Source organism: Trachurus japonicus, chromosome 18 (assembly GCF_045865225.1).
Source record: "Trachurus japonicus isolate A0001 chromosome 18, Traja_1.0".
Lineage (NCBI taxonomy): Eukaryota > Metazoa > Chordata > Actinopteri > Carangiformes > Carangidae > Trachurus > Trachurus japonicus.
Window position 1 is genome coordinate 27,797,354 of NC_140924.1, and position 17,874 is coordinate 27,815,227.

The window sequence follows — 17,874 nt, forward strand, 5'->3', positions numbered from 1 at the left end:
GGATCAATGTTTGCAGTAATTTGATTAATCTCCACCAAGCTAAGCAGCAGTTTTAAATGGCGAAGGATTAAATTTTGCTTTTTGGATAACATAGACATGAAGTCGTATCAGGCCAAAATATTGCCAGTCATCAGATGAGGCAGAACTTTATTCAGAGTAGGTTCTTAAACTCAACAACACATTTTGCTCGTATAGGGTTAGGATTAAATATTTGATTGCTCAATGAAGTTAAGAAACGAACATCCACATTTCCTCATCAGAAAGATATTGTCAAGACATATGATAAGGATGTAAAGGAAGTTTGAGAGATCTTAAGAACTGGACACCAAATTTAAAAAAAAGAAAAAAATGAACAATATCCCAGTTGCTTTCAGAAAATGATGTTTAATTTGAGGCTATAAACAAGGAAAGAACATCTCCTTCATGCACTCAACACTGTTTCATACAAAACACAACGCTCATCTCATGCTTTTTACTTTCAGTAGGAGTCACTGTCCTCATCATAATCCATCGCTTGAACTTTTTTCTTCTCCTCCTCTTGCCCCTCCTCTTCCTTTTCCTCCTCCTCTTCTTCCTGCCCCTCTTCATCTGTCTCATCTTCCTGGTGAAACTCCTGGTATATCCCACTCAGAGCTTTTGCTGCTTCTAGAGACACTTTCAGATTTCCTATCACCTCCTCATCTTCATCCATACTCATGACTGTAGGGACAGAAATGGAAACACAAAAGAAGAAATATGACTGTCAGAAAACTCCATAATTATAGTTATTCAATTAAGTGACATACTAAAAAAGTACAAAAAGTAAAAAGAAATATTAAAAGCGCATGTGTGCATACCTGGTGTTTCTTAGGCCAAGGAAGAGAAGCAGGGAGGAACGGTGCTGGTTGGTCGTGTTTCCATTCCATGCAACTGCGGACAGGAACAAGTCCACCGCCTCGTCCATTATGTGAGTATTGGTTGACCCTGTGATGGGTGTATGGAGCGAAGTGGTATCTGCTGCGTCGGCTCCTCATCACCTGCTGATGGTGAGGAGGTGGAAGGAGGGCAGGTCTGTGAGCTCTAGTGTCCTGGTCATACCACACCTGCTGTGGGTGTGGGTTCTCGAAGCTCAAGTAGTCATGAGAGAGTGTGTCCCTGGAGAACTCCTCCTGGTAGTTGTTGTAGTTTCTCCTGGGCAGCTGCCTCTCTGTGAAATCCAGAGCAGGGTGGAGGGAGAGAGGCAGGGATCAGAGGAGAGTTGTGTCATTATGTCTCATTCTTGTGAACAAAATACCTCTATATTCCTTCATTGATTCAATAATGAGCTGATCACTTTGTTGTGCACAGAGGTCACAGTGACCTCACAAAACATCTTTGGTTCTGAGTGTCATATCTCAAAGCACCTTGGGGAATGTTATTCCTATTTAGCACTAATAATATTCATCTGGGCTCTATGAATGTCTGATAAGACTGAGGTCAAAGTTCAAGGTCACAGTGACTCATTTGGACTCAAGGATTAACATATTCCAATTTAGTGTCAATGGTCACTGACCACCCTGAACATTATTCTGCCCATAGATCACAAATTCATTCACATTCACAAACAGACATGAACACAATACAAAACCATGTGTTTTGAACCTCACCCATGTTGAAAAAGTAGTCGGCAGGAGGAGAGTAGTGGTATTTGGTACCCTGCACTTGATGCCCTCCTGAAAAAGCAGAAAGAATCAGATGACTACAAGTTTCACTATTTTAATGTAATTTCTAGTCTAACACTGATTCTCTTGCAATTTCATTTCACTAAAAGCCCAAAGAAACTAAAGATGGACCAAACAAAGTTTTCATTCAACTGAGAACAACAACCATAAACCTAGGTCTGGGGAGTTTAATAATATGAAACTTTTACTATTCAAGCACTGATGTCAATCACTGTGATTTTCTAAATATTATCATCTGATAAACAACCGCCAGATTATTTGTTGAAACCAAGGGGGCAGTTGTGGGTCTGAGAAGTGAAGCTCACTTCCGCGTTCAAAAAACTGCAATCCCCCCGGCTTCCTCTGGGGGCTGGCTCCAGAAGGGAGCAACTCCAATTGAGCCCCATGTTAAAATAGCCGATTTTACAGCTTAAAAAAACATATTTACAGCCTGGTACATTTTATTTTTTTGGTCTCAACCGATAGTTTCTACCCCCGCACACACTCTGAGGGGGGTGAATTTTTTTTAAACTCTACCGTTTTACTATTATTAGGTTTAAAGTTCTGGCCAATTAGGGCGCAGAACCGTTGAGTGACAGGTCCGGAGACCGCTGCTACGAGGCCAGTGGGCGGGCCCTCAGCCGGCCAACGGCCGCACCGCTCCAAATATGGCAAGTAGAATCCAACATGGCGCGGTTCAAACCCCCGTAGTAGCGGCACAAAACAGACTCCTCCAAACCAATGGGTGACGTCACGGTGCTACGTCCATTCTTTTTACAGTCTATGGTTGAAACTCACTAAAACCCTCACTAATTATTCATGAGGAGCCGACTTTCAGTAATCATGCTGTCCTATGTGATGGACAAAGTGTACACAATTCAATTTGTTGTGTTGTGCTACAATTGCATTTTCCAAACAAAAACATCCCAGCATTTGTTAGCTTTAAGTGTCTCCTGGTTGTTGTCATTGACTCGTCCTATTTTAATGAAATAATCCTGTTGACCACATCACCACCACCTCCTGATGTCTCACCTGCAGGCTTGGTTGCATTCACATGGGCTGGCTGTGGAACAGTATTTTCTGTCAAAGAACAAACTTGTGTTACCTCAAAATCAATAAAATACATTCATTCAAAAACCCTAACACCCAGACCATGAAGTCTGGGGCGACCCCGTAACTGAGTGACTAGGATGAATACCACATTGACACAAATACTCTTGAGTAACCAGAACCCAGTTCAACTGTGAAGCGGCCAGACTGCTGCATTTCATTCTCCTTCTGTCTCTTTGTCAATCTACACTGACAACTATCATGATGTTTGAGCTATTTTTTTTGGCTTTTTTCTGCCTTTATCTAACAGGACAGAGTCATTTCTATTTTCCTCACCTACAAGTCCCGTCTCCAAGGGGAAGCATATGGTCTTGTGTGTGTGTGTTGTGTGTGTTTCTCCTCCTCACCAACAGCCTTCAGTGGACAGGGCATGTCGACGCCCCAGGCCTGTGCAACGTGCTGTAACAGCAGGGAGGTGATCTTGCGATGTGCGATGGCGTTCCAGTGGACTCCGTCATTTGTGCGATGGTGCAGGGAGAAGCGGAACTGATAGTGCAGGTCCAGCACGTCCATCCCGTGGATGTCAGCCAAAGTCCCACTGTAGTAGTTCCCTTCTATGACGTCGTACCGCAGCTGGGGAGCCTTGTGCTGGATCTGAGTTGTAGCAAATAGAGAGGTCAGAGCATTAAAGAGGAACTATGCAAGTCTGGTCGCTTTTCCTCTGTTTTGCTAACCCTCTGCCTGGCCATGTGTATTTGTAACGAAAACCAGTGAGAAATCACTCCATGGAGCAGTGGATAACGTTATATAACATATACAATGTTACAACATGTAATATTTGTGTAGTCTTTACTGTCATAGACAAAAGATTGCAGGAGCGCATTTGTGTTGCAGTACGCAGAGAAGAGAGCTGGGACACGGGGGCGGCAGCCAGGTACTACACTGATGTTGCAAGGTTGGTTTTCAGCCATGAGCCAGGTGGAAGGCAGAGGGCCTCCATTCTCACTCGTAACAAGTTACAAGTCATGTAGTTAACTATCACAATTACTCCAGAGCTTTTTAATCACCAGTGTAGCATAGCCACGGAAAAAATCCTGCTTAGCTTCTCTTTAAAGATAATGTAATTTAATAAATCTGTGATGACACTCAACCTGGTGAGGAGTCAACCTGTTGTCTGTTGTGCTGCCGACAGGACAGCTGGTCTCAGGACAGTGATAATGCTCCGTGTCACCTACCACTACAATTGATGCAGGAACAAATTATTCTAATTCTAAGAAAGAGGTAGAAACAACTGTGCACCAACCTGACCCAAAACACTCTATGTCTACTTGATGAGCATGTACCTCAGGGACAAGGAACCCTCCTTTGATCCTCTCCCCCAGTGGCATGGTTACATTCCAAATAATCAGCGTTTCTTCTGGCAAAACCGATTTAAGCTCGTCAAAGAATTTGTCCAGGTTCTGTTTGTAGCCATTGATCCAAGATGAGTTGTACCTTTGAACCAGAGAAAAATTAAAATTACTAGGCACTAAAATTCAAAGTGGGATGTAATCTGAATCATGAACTTGCTCAGCTAGCTCGCCCTCCATGATTCACAAAGTCAGACACAGTTTTATATCATGCTGTTGTCAGCTTACTGAAACTAGTTGGTGAACTCTGGACATGTACAATATATATTTTATTTTACTGTGGCTTATTCTATTGATTTGTATCAACTTCAATGAGGAAAACAGTTGGGAATTGTAGCAGGTCTCCCTGGCCTCACCACTTAGAGTACAGTGGCTGCTTATGTTATGTCAAATAAATATCAAGATAATGACTGTTAAAGGTACATTGTGTAGGAATTACTCCCATCTAGCGTTGTGGTTGTATATCACAAGCAACTCAATCGTATTTTTCATGCTGCATTCACGTGAAATTGGTGCAGCATCAGTGTAACGCTCCATTCCTCCTCACTGCGTTACCGCGGTGACTTTTCACAGACGCCACCTCCACCTGAGCCGACAGCTCCGGTGTCTCCGCTGAGTTTCTGTGGTTTCCTACCGTCACACTGCCACTGAACATAAAAACATGGAGACACCACATGGCAGCAGCACCGAGCTTACCGTCTCCATGTAGATATGAATGATATGAACGGCTCATTCAGAGCTGAAAGGAACACTTCAGTTTGTTGATGGGGGGATTACTGATTAATGAAAAACATACTTTTGAACAAAATAATCGATGTCGTGAATAGATAACAGGAGAAGTTACACAATGTCCCTTTAACACAATGTCAAATAAATTTCAAGAAACACCATTAATGGCTGCTGTTTTGTTTAACCACCTGGAAATATCCCACACACACGAATTGGCAATGACAACGTCTGGTTTCAGTCCATGGCGGAAGTCTTCAATGATGCTCCTCATGTACGCGGAGAAAACGCGTGTAATAAAATAAAAGCGGACCAGGTGATGGGCTGACTGGTACTGTCGGACTTCGGTGTACTGGGTGCCATTGTGCAGGGTGTTTAGGCAGCCTCCCTCCACCAGACAGTCCTGCTCAAAACTCATCTCCCCCTGAAAAACACAACAATATGCAGTATGTTTCAGTGGAGATGGTAGAACCAAAAAAGAAAAAGGACACACAAGCCATCTGTTCAGAAAAGAAAAAAAAAAAAACAGAATATATTTTTTACTTAAATTAACGGCCAAGAACAAGGACGGGAAAAGGAGGGACAAAGTCACAATCTTTAAAAAAAAAAAAAAATCTGATTTCAAATTATGTTGTCATACTGGGCTGTTCACGATTAGATTGAACAACAAAAAACATTCATGTCATGATCTACTTGCCTTTGTTTTCAGTTGTTTTAGGGACAGATATTTCTCCTTCTGGAGGAGGAGGACAAGGTCCTTGTAGACTGACCGCTGGACTGAGGAGGAGACACACAGAGACCCATGTTCACAGACAGTCACAAGACTTGTACAGACTCTATTCAAGCTCACTATACAACACTAAATTAATAACAAAATGCACGTTAACACTAAACTGCCCATTAATTTCAGAGAAAGAGGAACCATTTACAAACTTTTCTCTGTATACCTGTTCAAATACTGTGTAAATGACCAGGTGTTTGTCAACTGTGACTTACTTGAGTCTCCCAGCACCACGACAAACTTGTTGTGGAGCAGCTTCTGGGCCTGCTGCTGGCTGACACACCGCATCGTCTCCCTCTGTTAATCACAAAGACACTGTCTTCATCTACTGTGACAGTGAAGAGTCCCCGTCATTAGAGTCGAGGAGGGACAACAACACGAGGCCACACCATCACGGTGGCCGATACATTTAAATCATAAATGCACAAGTTCCCTCACTTAACTTTCATTAGCATGATAATTAACCTTAATTAGCCATAGTGCTGAAGCATAATAATTACAAACATACTCACCATTGTTGAATTTATTTGAGAAGTGTTTCCTTATCTCCCAGAAGAAGCTGCTAACTTACTGACTTTTTTTTCCCGCTTGTTAGCTTGTTTCTTTTCAAATGTAAGGTTAGCTAACATGAGCCTGGGCCAAGCTCTCAAAACCCAAACCCAAACAATATCCATGTAAAGTTGCTTTTACAACTCAGTCCGGTTATAAACTACGTTATTTCCGATTTTCACTAAAGTAAGAGTTGTAACTTACCACATTCTTCTGCCCAGCCATGGTTTTTCGACACACTCAGGTTTGTTTCCTCGTAGACGCTCTCCTCTCTCTCCGCCGGCGGGAATTTCGGGCACGACCCTACTGACTGACTTTTTTATACAGTCTATCTATGCCCTAAGCGCCTCCTGATGGCGGAATGTGGGTATTGCAAAAGCGCCCAAGAACTGACAACTCTGCATTGTTGGTGAATGAGCAAGTGCGGTATTTTCAATAATTTAAGGACATGTATAGATCACCCACGTTAATAGCATCATTGTGGATCCATTACAGATAAACACGAACATAGGCGAGTAAAAAAAAACAACAACAGAGTTGTCTACATTAATGTTTCAATCTACATTTTGTAATAAACAAAGTATAATTTGATATGACCAAGACACTTGAAAACAAAAACACGGCCGTTTTCATCAATTTACAAGCAAGTGGGCAACACACATACATTGGAGTGAATGAGTTTTCTGGGCACTTTTGCAATAGGCTACCCATATCCTGCCACTCGGGGCGCAAAACCCTTACCACCTTACCACGGGAGTCAATGGTGGTGTCCCCTACCCCCTCTACCTACCATTGGTCGTTACTCTCTTTTCCAGTCTATGCACTTGACTTGACTTTTCCTACCCCCCTATAATTAAAATGTTCTTTTCATTTCGTATTGGTTTGACTTTTTTTGTTTGTTTGTTCCTTTGGTATGTAGCTAGGCTACATAAAATAAAAACATGAATAGATAAATAAAAAAATCTCCCTAAATTTTCCCCTGGATCAATGTTTGTAGTAGCTAATTGGATTAATCTCCAGCTACCAAGCTAAGCAGCAGTTTTAAATGGCGAAAGATTAAATTTTGCTTTTCAGATAACATAGACATGAAGTCGTATCAGGCCAACATATTGCCAGTCATCAGATTAGGCAGAACTTTATTCAGAGTAGGTTCTTAAACTCAACAACACATTTTGCTCTTATGGGGTTAGGATTAAGTATTTAATTGCTCAATGAAGTTAAGAAACGAACATCCACATTTCCTCATCAGAAAGATATTGTCAAGACATATGATAAGGATGTAAAGGAAGTTTGAGAGATGGAAAGAACTGGACATCAAATTAAAAAAAAAAAGAAAAAGAAAAAGAAGTTAAAAGAATAATATCCCAGTAGCTTTCAGAAAATTATGTTTAATTTGAGGCTATAAACAAGGAAAGACAACGCTCATCTCATGCTTTTTACTTTCAGTAGGAGTCACTGTCCTGATCATAATCCATCGCTTGAACTTTTTTCTTCTCCTCCTCTTGCCCCTCCTCTTCCTTTTCCTTTTCTTTCTCCTTCTCCTCCTCTTCTTCCTGCTCCTCTTCCTCCTCCTCCTCTTCACCTGTCTCATCTTCTTTTTTGGTCTCATCTTCCTGGTGAAACTCCTGGTATATCCCACTCAGAGCTTTTGCTGCTTCTAGAGACACTTTCAGATTTCCTATCACCTCCTCGTCTTCATCCATACTCATGACTGTAGGGACAGAAATGGAAACACAAAAGAAGAAATACGACTGTCAGAAAACTCCATAATTATAGTTATTCAATTACGTAAGTGGCATACAACACACTCAACATAGTTTTCACTTTTTTGTATCACAAAAAAGTTGTTTCAGTGACAGGCGTATTGTATCAAAAATAATTTAAAAAGTCCACCTGATGAGGGACTGAGGAGTGAAACATAAAATGATAGACAGTGTATGAGATTTCCTTTTGTTCACCACATATTTTGCAAAAAAGACAAAAGACATCACCCACTGCTGATACCTACTGTCAATCTGTCGCTCAGTAACATCATTTCCTGTAAGCAGCAGCTCTTTTAGGTCCAGAAAGGCGTGTCCAACATCCACACACTCTTCATCATCGTCCATCGGCTCACTGACCACTGTGAACTTTAACCTGCCATGACACACATACATGCATTTGACTTTGTGGTCTGGGTCTATGGAGCTAAAGAAGAGAAACATAATGAGCAAAGTTACAACAACAAATGATACAGTATTACCTGCCCTGGTTGGGGTCACTGCCCTCCAGCATGGTGTACAGATACTGTCTGAGCGAAGCCGACCGTGAGCCATCCACATAGATCACTGAGGGACACAAGAGAGACATTTGGTTTCGCATGAAGCAGCTATGACAAGTGAACAATAGAAACCTCACCACATCACCACATCATCACCTCTCACCTCGTGTGAAGTTGTAGTGAATCTCCTCCCCCTCTGTGGGTTTGCGGAGCGACATGGGTGTTTCTGTCGTCTCCATGGGGATGCCCAGCAGCCGATATTCCACGAAAACACGCTGCACTGACTCATCCAACGCCACATGTGAGGATGGCTCAAGCGTCAGGGACAGAATCTCAACTCTCAGCTTGTCTCCCTGAAACACAATAATAGACGAGACACACACACACATCTGACTTAGGCCTACATATCATGCATCTATTTATATATATATATATATATACAGATGTTTATATACAGATGACAAAATAATGCTCTCTCTATTTGTCCTTTATTAATACATTTTGTCACAGTGTTTGTCACTGTTATTTATACCTTTCTAATTTTTCGTTTACGTGGAATGACAATTATGTCACTTTGTGCTGAACTTGACTCTGAAGACTCGGGGGCTTCACTATCTCCTGCAGCAGCTGTATGGAGAAAAAAGCCAAGAGACCAGATTCATTTCATTTTTTGCTTATTTACACAGCAGCAGAGTGAGGGTTAAAATTACTGAGAGAAACCTAAGGCAGGTGTTTATCAGCCTATTGTGTATATGTGAATAGTTACCACTCTCACTCTTCCCCTCCTCTTCATCCTCCGACACCTGATCCACAGAGAGAAGGTCCTGAGAAGGAGAGATGTGATATGAGCCCACACACATGCCAGTTTTCAAGTGGCGTCTAATTCCTTCCTTCTTCTCCTTCCACATCACAGCTTTAACTGATACTTATTGTTGGAGAAAATGTCTCAGTAACTCCTACCTGAGTCTTAGCATCGCTGGCAGAACTTCTCCTGGACAGTGTAGCTGGTGATCGTCTGGGAGAAGTTCCCTCTGATGATCTTCAACAAGAATACACATGTTTTCATTGTATTTACAAAAGTTTTAGTTACAAAAGTTATTTTTATTTCCACCCCTCAACACAATAATGAAACACTCTTACAGCCTTAAGAACATCAGTGATGATAATAACAAGATAACGGACTGATGAACAACTTACTTGCTAGTTGGTAAACGAGAGGGTGTGGCCCGTCCTGGATCAGATGTCTGATGGGATGTGCCTGGGTGAAGCTCTGGTGACCTCTTCGTGGATCTCTTCCTGGTTGTGGACTGATGAGAGGACACAGGTTTCACAGAGGTGGTTTGTTCCTGTCGTGTGGTCTGTGAGCTTTTCTGTTTGCCAGGTGGAGGCTGAGGCTGTGGAGAGATGAATACACCGGTAAACAGAACAATCATGAAAAGTTCAGCTGGGGTACAATAGAATACTTTTGTAGGGGCTTAAGCCTTACCCAGGCTTTTGTCTCTTTCTGTGCTGCTTTGGTTTCTCTTGGCTCAAGTAGCTGAGTCTGTGGCAAAGGAAGACAAAAAAAAAAATCAAACCAGAGATCAGAGTGTTTGTTTGAACACACACAAAAGCTTTTCACCCACTGGTCCCATGACATAATGCAGATAAATTGAATATATAGGCGGTTTGAGGTTTTCATTGTTTTTGATAACTCCATACTCTCATTAGACAAATGGATGTAAAATATATGCACAGCTCCTGTGAGCATTGTTTTCAACGGAGCAGAATTACAAATGACCTTCACTCTGGGCTTGGCTATGGGCCTCTGTGACACCCCGGCCTCTTCTCTGCCCCTGTCCTCAGTCTCACTGCTTTCCTGCTTTCCTCTCTGTCTACCCAGCAAGTCATCCCCTGGTGGCTGGAAGGGGTACTTCCACTTTATGAGGACCCTGACCATGCCGCGTGGTCCGCCGGCTGCATCCCGCAGAACATAATCACCTGGCAGGACAGAGAGAGACATTTACAAACCATTGAGTGGCTGATTTCAGACCAGCTTACTGACAAGGATCATTTTGCCCTTTTGTCTGAAATTCTAATTAATGAACGTGAAAACAACATGCTGGTTTCTACCTTCATCTAAAGAGATGAACACTGCATTCATTGACTGTATTTCATCTGCTTTTCTCTGTCTCACCTCTGATGTCCCTGCCTGTAGCCAGGGCTCGCAGAGGTATGGGGGTCTTGGCCAGATAGGATGGTGGTATCTGGTCATCGCTGTCATCAAACACATACAGCCAGAGACTACTAGACCTGGGTAAAGATGAATGGTTTTAGTATTTTGCAAAAACAGGGATTCTATAGCATTATGACAATTGTTAACAACATCGGACATACAAATACAATAATATATTCTTATATATTTTATGCAATAATGGTCAACTTCAACTCAAAAACATACACCATACCTCAAGTAATGCAACACATCAGCTGTTACTGCTAGTGGGTAGCTGGTGGTATCATTGAACACTGGGTCGGCGCTGCACTGCACTGTTTGAGAGACGTGAGGCGGCAGGTCGTAGAACCGGTAGGTCAGGTAGGCGTCAGGAAGTAGTCCTGGCCAGCGAGCATTAAGGCCCACGCAGCGCTCCAACATGACTGCCAGCTCATTAGGGATCCCCTGACCATAGTCATGTAACTCCTGTTATAATCACACAAAAAAGGTCATAAACACAGGTCCTGTACAGGCTTAGAGGCAGAACATTATAGTTTAAAGGATGATGTCACCAAAATTACACAGGTATCTGAGATATCTAGCCAGATATATGGATCTGGTTGTGTGCACTGGGAATTAAAGACATTTTCCACTCCAGTATAGTTCAACTCAAATCAGTTCACCTTTTTTCCCTAGAGGCAACTGTACACAGCAGCAAGACTTGTTCAATTCATTGTCACACACTGTGGGAAACATTATCAAAACCATTTGTACTGCAAGATTCCAGAAAGAAAAGTAAATATAAATCAATAAATATATGAATTTTGTTTAGAACTTGTTTTTCTCCATCTTACCTCGTTTCTCTCTTGCCAGCCATAAGAGATCTGCACAGGACTCCTTAGTGTCACTGTTGTCCTGCCAGTTGGTTTCTCTACCACAGTGTCCATGGGCTCAGCTGGAGGGAAGAGCCGCACCCAGAAATCCACAACACCGATCATTTCAGCTTCACGGCCTAAGAGAGGACCACAGGATGTCAGAATGTTTCTGACATGAGTTGAGGCATTTATTTTTCAAACCAAATGGAGATTACCAAAGACAGTTAATGAGCAGGCTTTTAATATTTTCATTCTGTAAACATGTTAACAGACTGTACACAGGGGAGGAAGCATCGACTTCTTTATTACTATTTAGATATGTGAAAGGACTGACCCGTGATACTGACACGTCCACTGATACGCTCCCCTCTTTTCTCCATGGCACCCATGAGAGACATTTGTCCACTTCCATGTGTCACAAATCTGACCCCTCCTACCGCCTGGTGGAGCTCCACTCTGACCCTTGACCCCTGACCTCCCAGCTTGCCCAGATCACGGGCTGTTAGAGCATAGCGGGATGTGAAGCCGTAGTTGGGCTGACTGCCTGAAACAAGAGGAGTGGAGTGCACCTCGAAGTCCAGGAGGCCGTAGGTGCAGAAGGTCACTATGTCCTCGCCGTGGGACACTCCTGCACGGATCCTGCCCATAATTCGCAGCCCTGCTGGAGTGAAGGCGGCAGCCTGCAGGAGCATAAACAGCAGATATCAGCTTCTTGGGAGACTTCCATGGAATTATTCAGGATAAATACACTAGTTCAGATACAAGGTCTGAGTTTTCACCTTCAGGTGGATCTCCAGCAGGGACTCGCCAGCTCTCAGCTGAGAAAAAGACGTGTCGTCTTCAATGGGCTGCGCCACCTCCTGCTCACCTGCTGGCCAGGTGTACTGGATTGGTATGGTCCGTTTGTAGTTCCTGGGGCTGTATGCTAACTCCTTCAACTGGGCTTTTGAGTACAAAGACATAAAGGTCTGAGATTCTGGAGGAGGAGCCTTTTTATTAAAGCTAACCATCCACTAGTGATCGAAACAAACTTCCTGTACACCAACAACTGACTGAATAACATTACAACATTGTATTTAATTCTGGACTTTCCTCTTGATAATGACTTTGTTGTTACTGTTCATACCTTGCAAAGTGTTGATCTGAAGAGCTCTTTTCGATAAAAGTTTGTCTTTCTCTGCCACCCTCCTCCTGCTCTCCTCCCTCTCTCTCTCCATCCTCTGACTGACAGTCTTCAACTCTTCCTTCAGGTTAAAATGGGGGAGAGAAAAAACAGACAGTGTTAATTCAGTATTGTCAGGGCTTGATAAAATATTTGATACCATATGATAAATAAAGTAAAATTCCGTTTCTTTCAGCTCAGTTGATCAGTCTGTGTACCTGCAGGTCTTTAGTGATGCGGTGCTCCAGCATTAGAAGGTTTCTGGTTTTCTGTAACTCCAGCACAGTCTCAGCAAGCGATGCCTGGATGCTGACCAGATCACGGGGCACATCCTCCATCTTGGCATCAGCCCATTGGAAGGGCAGACCCCCCCTGCTCTCCTGCTGTATCCTAAATGCCTGTAGTTGAAGTGAGAGCATGACACAAGGCTGAAAAGCAACTGATTTGGTCTTTTAGAGCAGTGAGCATCAAGCGGGTACCAACCTTGATCTGCATAAGAGTGTCACTGAGATCCTCAACACTCATATCAAACTCCTAGAAGAGAGGGAATGGAGAAGATGAAAACTGTGTCAGGATATGCACCTAAAACAGGATAAGACACAGAAAACACAGACAGATGTGTGAAACAGCTGTGTGGGAGTACATAACTCCATTCTTCATCCTAACCTTGGTGACAGAGTCCAGTCTGTCCTGCAGAGCAGAGACCTGCTCTCTGTACTGGAGAACCTCTCGTTCCAGATGCTCTCGTTTGTCTTTCCCTGTCACAGAAAACTCTAAAGGAAAAAACACAGGACATAAGAAATGAGTGACATTTAGTTTGAATTGAGGGATTCTATTTACTTCTGTTGCAGAGGACAGGTCTATGGTAATGTAATATTTGACAGCATAGTGAATCTTCATTGATTATTTCCAGATCAATTTGTTTCAAGTTGTGTAAGGGAAGGACACTTAGGTCTGTGTCTGTGTCTCCCAACTGCCTATTCTGGCATACTGGTGCTACGATGAGGTTGTATTAAAGTAAAGTAACTGTAAAATGTTTTAGACTCCAACAGCCACTAAATGTATCAATGAAAATTAATGATTAACCAGCAACCAGCAAAATACATAAGTTCCGATGTTAAGGACAAGTCTGAAATGAATCTTTGTTTCACATGTGGTGACCTTTTGACCTTCAGGGGGTATTCCATACCATAATAGCAGGGAGGGAGTGGAAGTATCCCTTCTACCAAGATTCAGAAATATCATATGTAAGTTAATCCTAGTGTGTTTTACCACTTAGACCCTTGTACTTCTCGCACTGAGACCGGTACAATGATACCAAACATGAACACACTGACATCTCCTGTCTAACGAACACTGCAGGGTGATGGGACAGAGCGACCAAATAAATGGCCAAGCTCAATCAGAGGGTGCCTGATTCAAATACACAGGACAAAATGCCCAGTAGCTACATATAGAGAGGCTCCTTCCAGTGGGAAACTTGGTTCAAGGTGTGAGATAAGTTGTCTCCGTAGTTGTAGTGAATGTAGTGCCAACATGATGTGACTCCTACCTCTTTCTCGGTCTCTCTGCTCCTCTAATATCTGCTTCTCGTGTCTCAGTTTCTCTCTGTCCAGCTCCAGTCTGCCTCTCTGCTCCCTCTCTACTTTCAGTATGTCCTGCAGTCTCTGGACATCCAGCCTGCCTTCGTGTTCCCCCACGTCCTCACTCCTGTAGACCACTTCCCTATGTCTCTCTACATGGCCATCATGGTCACTGTGAGCAGATAAAGTACTAGACAAGAGAACAGGCAGCTGTAAACCAACATGATAACAATTAATTCTAGTTTCCAGAAAAGCAAAGGTTTCATCAGTGTAGCCTCTTGATTTATGTAGCCCATTACATCAGATTGTTTTGCAAGAGGACCTTAACTCTTACCGTTCTAGCAGAGTGTCATAGTTTTGTTTTATCAGATCTCTCTCTCCCTCCAGGTCTGATATCCTCTCCTGTAGCTGAAACATAAATAAGATAAATTAACATTGATATTAATATCTATCTGCATGTGCCGTCTTGTCTCTTTGTTGGAGTCTACCTTGTGCAGGTTCTGTAGAGACAGCGTAGCAGAGGTGAGTTGTCCCTCCAGTCCCAGCGCTCTCTGTCTCTCCTGCTTCAGCTGTTCAGTCAGCTCCTCCACTTTCTCTAGCAGAGCTCCCTGGCTTTCCCTCAGTGACCTCTGACTCTGGGATGGAAACATTACTCATGCATAAGACCAATTTATCCACACATATAGTACTATATTCATTTATAGCTGTTTGTGCAAAGGTTTTTACCTCTTCCAGCTGACTCTCATACACCTGTAAAGACAAAGAGAGAAAGACAGAAACTAGTCAGTGAGAGAAAACGAAGCTCTTATTAATGTGCAGGACACATGGCTGACAGTTACTCTTACTTCTTGCAGGTCCTTGAACTTCTGCTGTGTGGCTCTCAGGGTAGTGCTCTTGTCTGAAAGCTGCTTTTGTAAACGAATCAGATCCACATTCTCTCTGATAGTTATCCTGATAGGAAAACAAAGAATTCAATATTTCATTCACATTGTTGCAGCTGGTGGAAAGAACACTGCAATGAAGATGCGAAAGTGCTACCTTAGTAATATTTTACTACTTAAGACAACTAGAGTAACATTATCAGAAGTATTAGTAAAAGTAGTGTCAGTATTATTTCTGTGTTATCCACCTGTGTCTGTCAGCCTGATGCTTCTTCATCTCTCTCATGGTTCCCTCTATCTCCTTCTCTTTCTCTCTCAGTGTGTCTCGGAGGCTCTGGGTTGTCAGCTCCAGCTCTGTCACTCTCACCTGCTCTGTCAGACTGGACCTGCTGGTGTGGAAGAGGTGGGCATGAGGTACAGTATGGAGAGATTTGGGTAAAGAGGAAAAACACATGTAGTGTAAAAGGTTTATCATTCTCATTTTTTGTGGATAGGAGCTGATGAGTGTGTAATCAGAGGCAAAGCAGTCTGAGGCTTTGCAGGACAGTGGTGAAATGAGAAATTGCACGAGACACTTACAGTCTCTCCATCTCTGCCCTGCTGTCTTCCATCATGGGGCCGTAGCGGGGCGGGGCTGTCTGGGCTGCCCTCCTGACTGCACCCTCCATTTCCATACTTTTACCTGTCCAGAAGAACAAGGAGCAGAGAGGGATGAAAAGGTAGAGATGGAGGATAAAGCTCTGGTCACATTTGCCTCCTTTATGCTAGATGTTTTCACAACACACACACCTTTGCTGAACCTGTACGTTGTGCGTCCACCTAGGTCTAAAATGTGCTGCTTGGCCAGGCTGAGTTTGTTCTGCAGCACCCCTTTCTGGCTCTCCAGCATAGCCACACACGCTTCCAGCTCCTGTATGGTGTCCTCCATGTCCCTGTCCTTCACACCACTGCAACCAGGACGGGCCTGACGGAGACGCGTCAGTCTGGCGGACATCCTGGGACAAAGAGCAGTTGTTAAATCAACCTCACTGGGACCTTTGTCTTTATCATGCATGACTTTGAATCACACACTAGCGCCGCAACAAAAATGAGCATCACTGAAAAATGAGATGGCATGGATATGCTCTGGTTGTTGTTAATGTGTTACCTGCGTAACCTATGCTCCTGTGTGCGTGTGTGTTGCCTTAGCACACTGTTCTCCTCCTGCAGCCGCAGACACAGGTCCTCAAGCTGCTCTCTGGGAAACTTAAAGAGGCGCTGAGGGTCGACTGGAGAGAGAGATACAGAAAAATATTTATTTTCTTGTACATTTTATGCAACAGTTGTTGACAGCAATAGTTTTGTAAAGTGGTTTTACCCTTAGTCCTCATGACATGATGCTTCTTCCATGGCTTCACATCACGTAGAGTATCTGGGGATAACAGCAGGAGGGCAACATTTATAAAAATCATATTAACAGACACTTAAATCCACTATTTTTGAAGATCTACATTATAAACTCCCAAATTGCCAATGATCTCTGTTGTTAATACATAGAAAAAGTAATTATTTTCTACAAAAGTGTACATATACACATGCAACACACCACTGCACACACACACACACACACCTTTGGTAGTTGGCATAAGTACCCCCTTCATCAGTCCCACATCTCTGACTGGGAGATCTCCAGCCGTCTCATCCACGACTGGCGACATCATACTGCTTCACTTCGACTCAGCCAATCAGAGAGCTCCAGTCTTGGAAAAGCCACAACAACAAACCTGTCACACTGATATCGATCGCTGGTGTCCCGGCCTGCACCAGGTGAAGTGACAAACTGGGATGTGGATGTTTTTTTCATTCAATATTCTGATAACTGAGGCAGTTGGCAGAAAAAAAGATCATTCATAAAAGAGTCTTGCAATGTTAATGATTTGTGGTTGTTAACATTATGTTACATTTATTCTATATTCCAAAACTATGAGCTGCTGGCAGGAATGCTTTCCAAAACACAGAGATGAACTCTTAAACAAACACAAGATCAATACTAGCCAATAGCCAATTCAAAGTCTACACTCATGTACAGCTAATGATTAACAGTATACATACAACATTGCATTGATTTTGATACTGCCACCTATAGTATCACACATTCACTGAAAACTATGTTGGCTAAAAACTGGACTTACCCTTGTTCACTCGCCTTCAGAAGTCAGTTTATCTATTTCTAGTAAAGAAATGTGCAGCGTTCCTGCTTCAGCTGGTGTCCATTGTAATCTGTAGGCTCTGTAGATGTGTCTCCGCCCTGTGCTTGGATAATATCAGTTTTAATCCCTCTTCATCCCTTCCTCCCTACTCTCTTCTTTTACAGCCAATTGTATCTGTCTTTACAGATACAGTGTGTCTCCTAGTTACAGTTCATTCAGCAATTAACACAAGTGTTAAATGATTACTTGCAATGACTACAAGCTTGCGTGCAGGCATATAATTCAGTGACATACCTGTGAGAGTAGAGTATCTGTGTATAATTCTTCCTCCCAAGACTCAATCTTGAAGTCTCCCTCAGTGCTCCATCTGCCTTGAGGCTAATCTTGTCTCTGTGCTAATCTGATTAGCAACAGTCAGGTTGTAGAATCTAGCCTGTAATGACTGTGGACAGTTATTATTTGAGAGGAGCAGGTTTGTGCTAAAGGTGTTATTCTTTAAGAGAGCACAAGTGAAGGGAAGATAAATAAGAAAGAGG

The 17,874-nt window shown here is 42.9% G+C and overlaps 2 protein-coding genes across 8 annotated transcripts in view; both read right to left on the minus strand.

The window, feature by feature from the left end:
• The window catches only part of LOC146969508 (PC-esterase domain-containing protein 1A-like), a 66,282-nt gene extending 59,811 nt beyond the window's left edge, over positions 1-6,471 (minus strand). The window contains exons 1-10 of one of the 2 annotated variants that reach the window (XM_085806222.1): positions 6,399-6,471; positions 5,861-5,942; positions 5,562-5,641; positions 5,056-5,288; positions 4,073-4,223; positions 3,137-3,383; positions 2,712-2,759; positions 1,626-1,691; positions 837-1,186; positions 595-699 (exon numbers count right to left, since the gene is read on the minus strand). In XM_085806222.1, the coding sequence (XP_085662348.1) occupies positions 694-699; positions 837-1,186; positions 1,626-1,691; positions 2,712-2,759; positions 3,137-3,383; positions 4,073-4,223; positions 5,056-5,288; positions 5,562-5,641; positions 5,861-5,942; positions 6,399-6,419 (1,284 nt within the window). In that variant the 5' untranslated portion in view covers positions 6,420-6,471 and the 3' untranslated portion in view covers positions 595-693. Of the gene's footprint in view, positions 1-594; positions 700-836; positions 1,187-1,625; positions 1,692-2,711; positions 2,760-3,136; positions 3,384-4,072; positions 4,224-5,055; positions 5,289-5,561; positions 5,642-5,860; positions 5,943-6,398 lie in introns of those variants that run through there. The other variant, XM_085806221.1, reaches the window with a different exon arrangement.
• Positions 6,472-7,611: 1,140 nt separating this feature from the next.
• On the minus strand, positions 7,612-17,770 carry rpgrip1 (RPGR interacting protein 1). 6 transcript variants are annotated; one of them, XM_085806210.1, is made up of 32 exons: positions 17,633-17,770; positions 17,321-17,436; positions 16,759-16,888; positions 16,507-16,560; positions 16,297-16,417; positions 15,939-16,144; positions 15,729-15,831; positions 15,398-15,538; positions 15,114-15,219; positions 14,995-15,018; positions 14,757-14,903; positions 14,603-14,676; positions 14,238-14,458; positions 13,352-13,458; positions 13,169-13,219; positions 12,904-13,083; positions 12,650-12,767; positions 12,303-12,466; positions 11,858-12,203; positions 11,503-11,660; positions 10,902-11,134; positions 10,631-10,746; positions 10,235-10,434; positions 9,941-9,997; positions 9,652-9,848; positions 9,415-9,493; positions 9,221-9,278; positions 8,987-9,081; positions 8,618-8,807; positions 8,437-8,521; positions 8,203-8,330; positions 7,612-7,905 (listed from the first exon to the last, which is right to left on the minus strand). In XM_085806210.1, the coding sequence occupies exons 3-32, from the start codon at positions 16,847-16,849 to the stop codon at positions 7,637-7,639; spliced, it is 4,119 nt and encodes a 1,372-aa protein (XP_085662336.1). In that variant the 5' UTR covers positions 16,850-16,888; positions 17,321-17,436; positions 17,633-17,770; the 3' UTR covers positions 7,612-7,636. The 6 variants fall into 6 exon arrangements, with proteins under 6 accessions (XP_085662336.1, XP_085662338.1, XP_085662341.1 ...); XM_085806212.1 differs by having other exon boundaries at positions 17,321-17,441; positions 17,633-17,723; XM_085806215.1 differs by lacking the exon at positions 17,633-17,770 and having other exon boundaries at positions 9,230-9,278; positions 17,321-17,545.
• Positions 17,771-17,874: the final 104 nt, after the last annotated feature.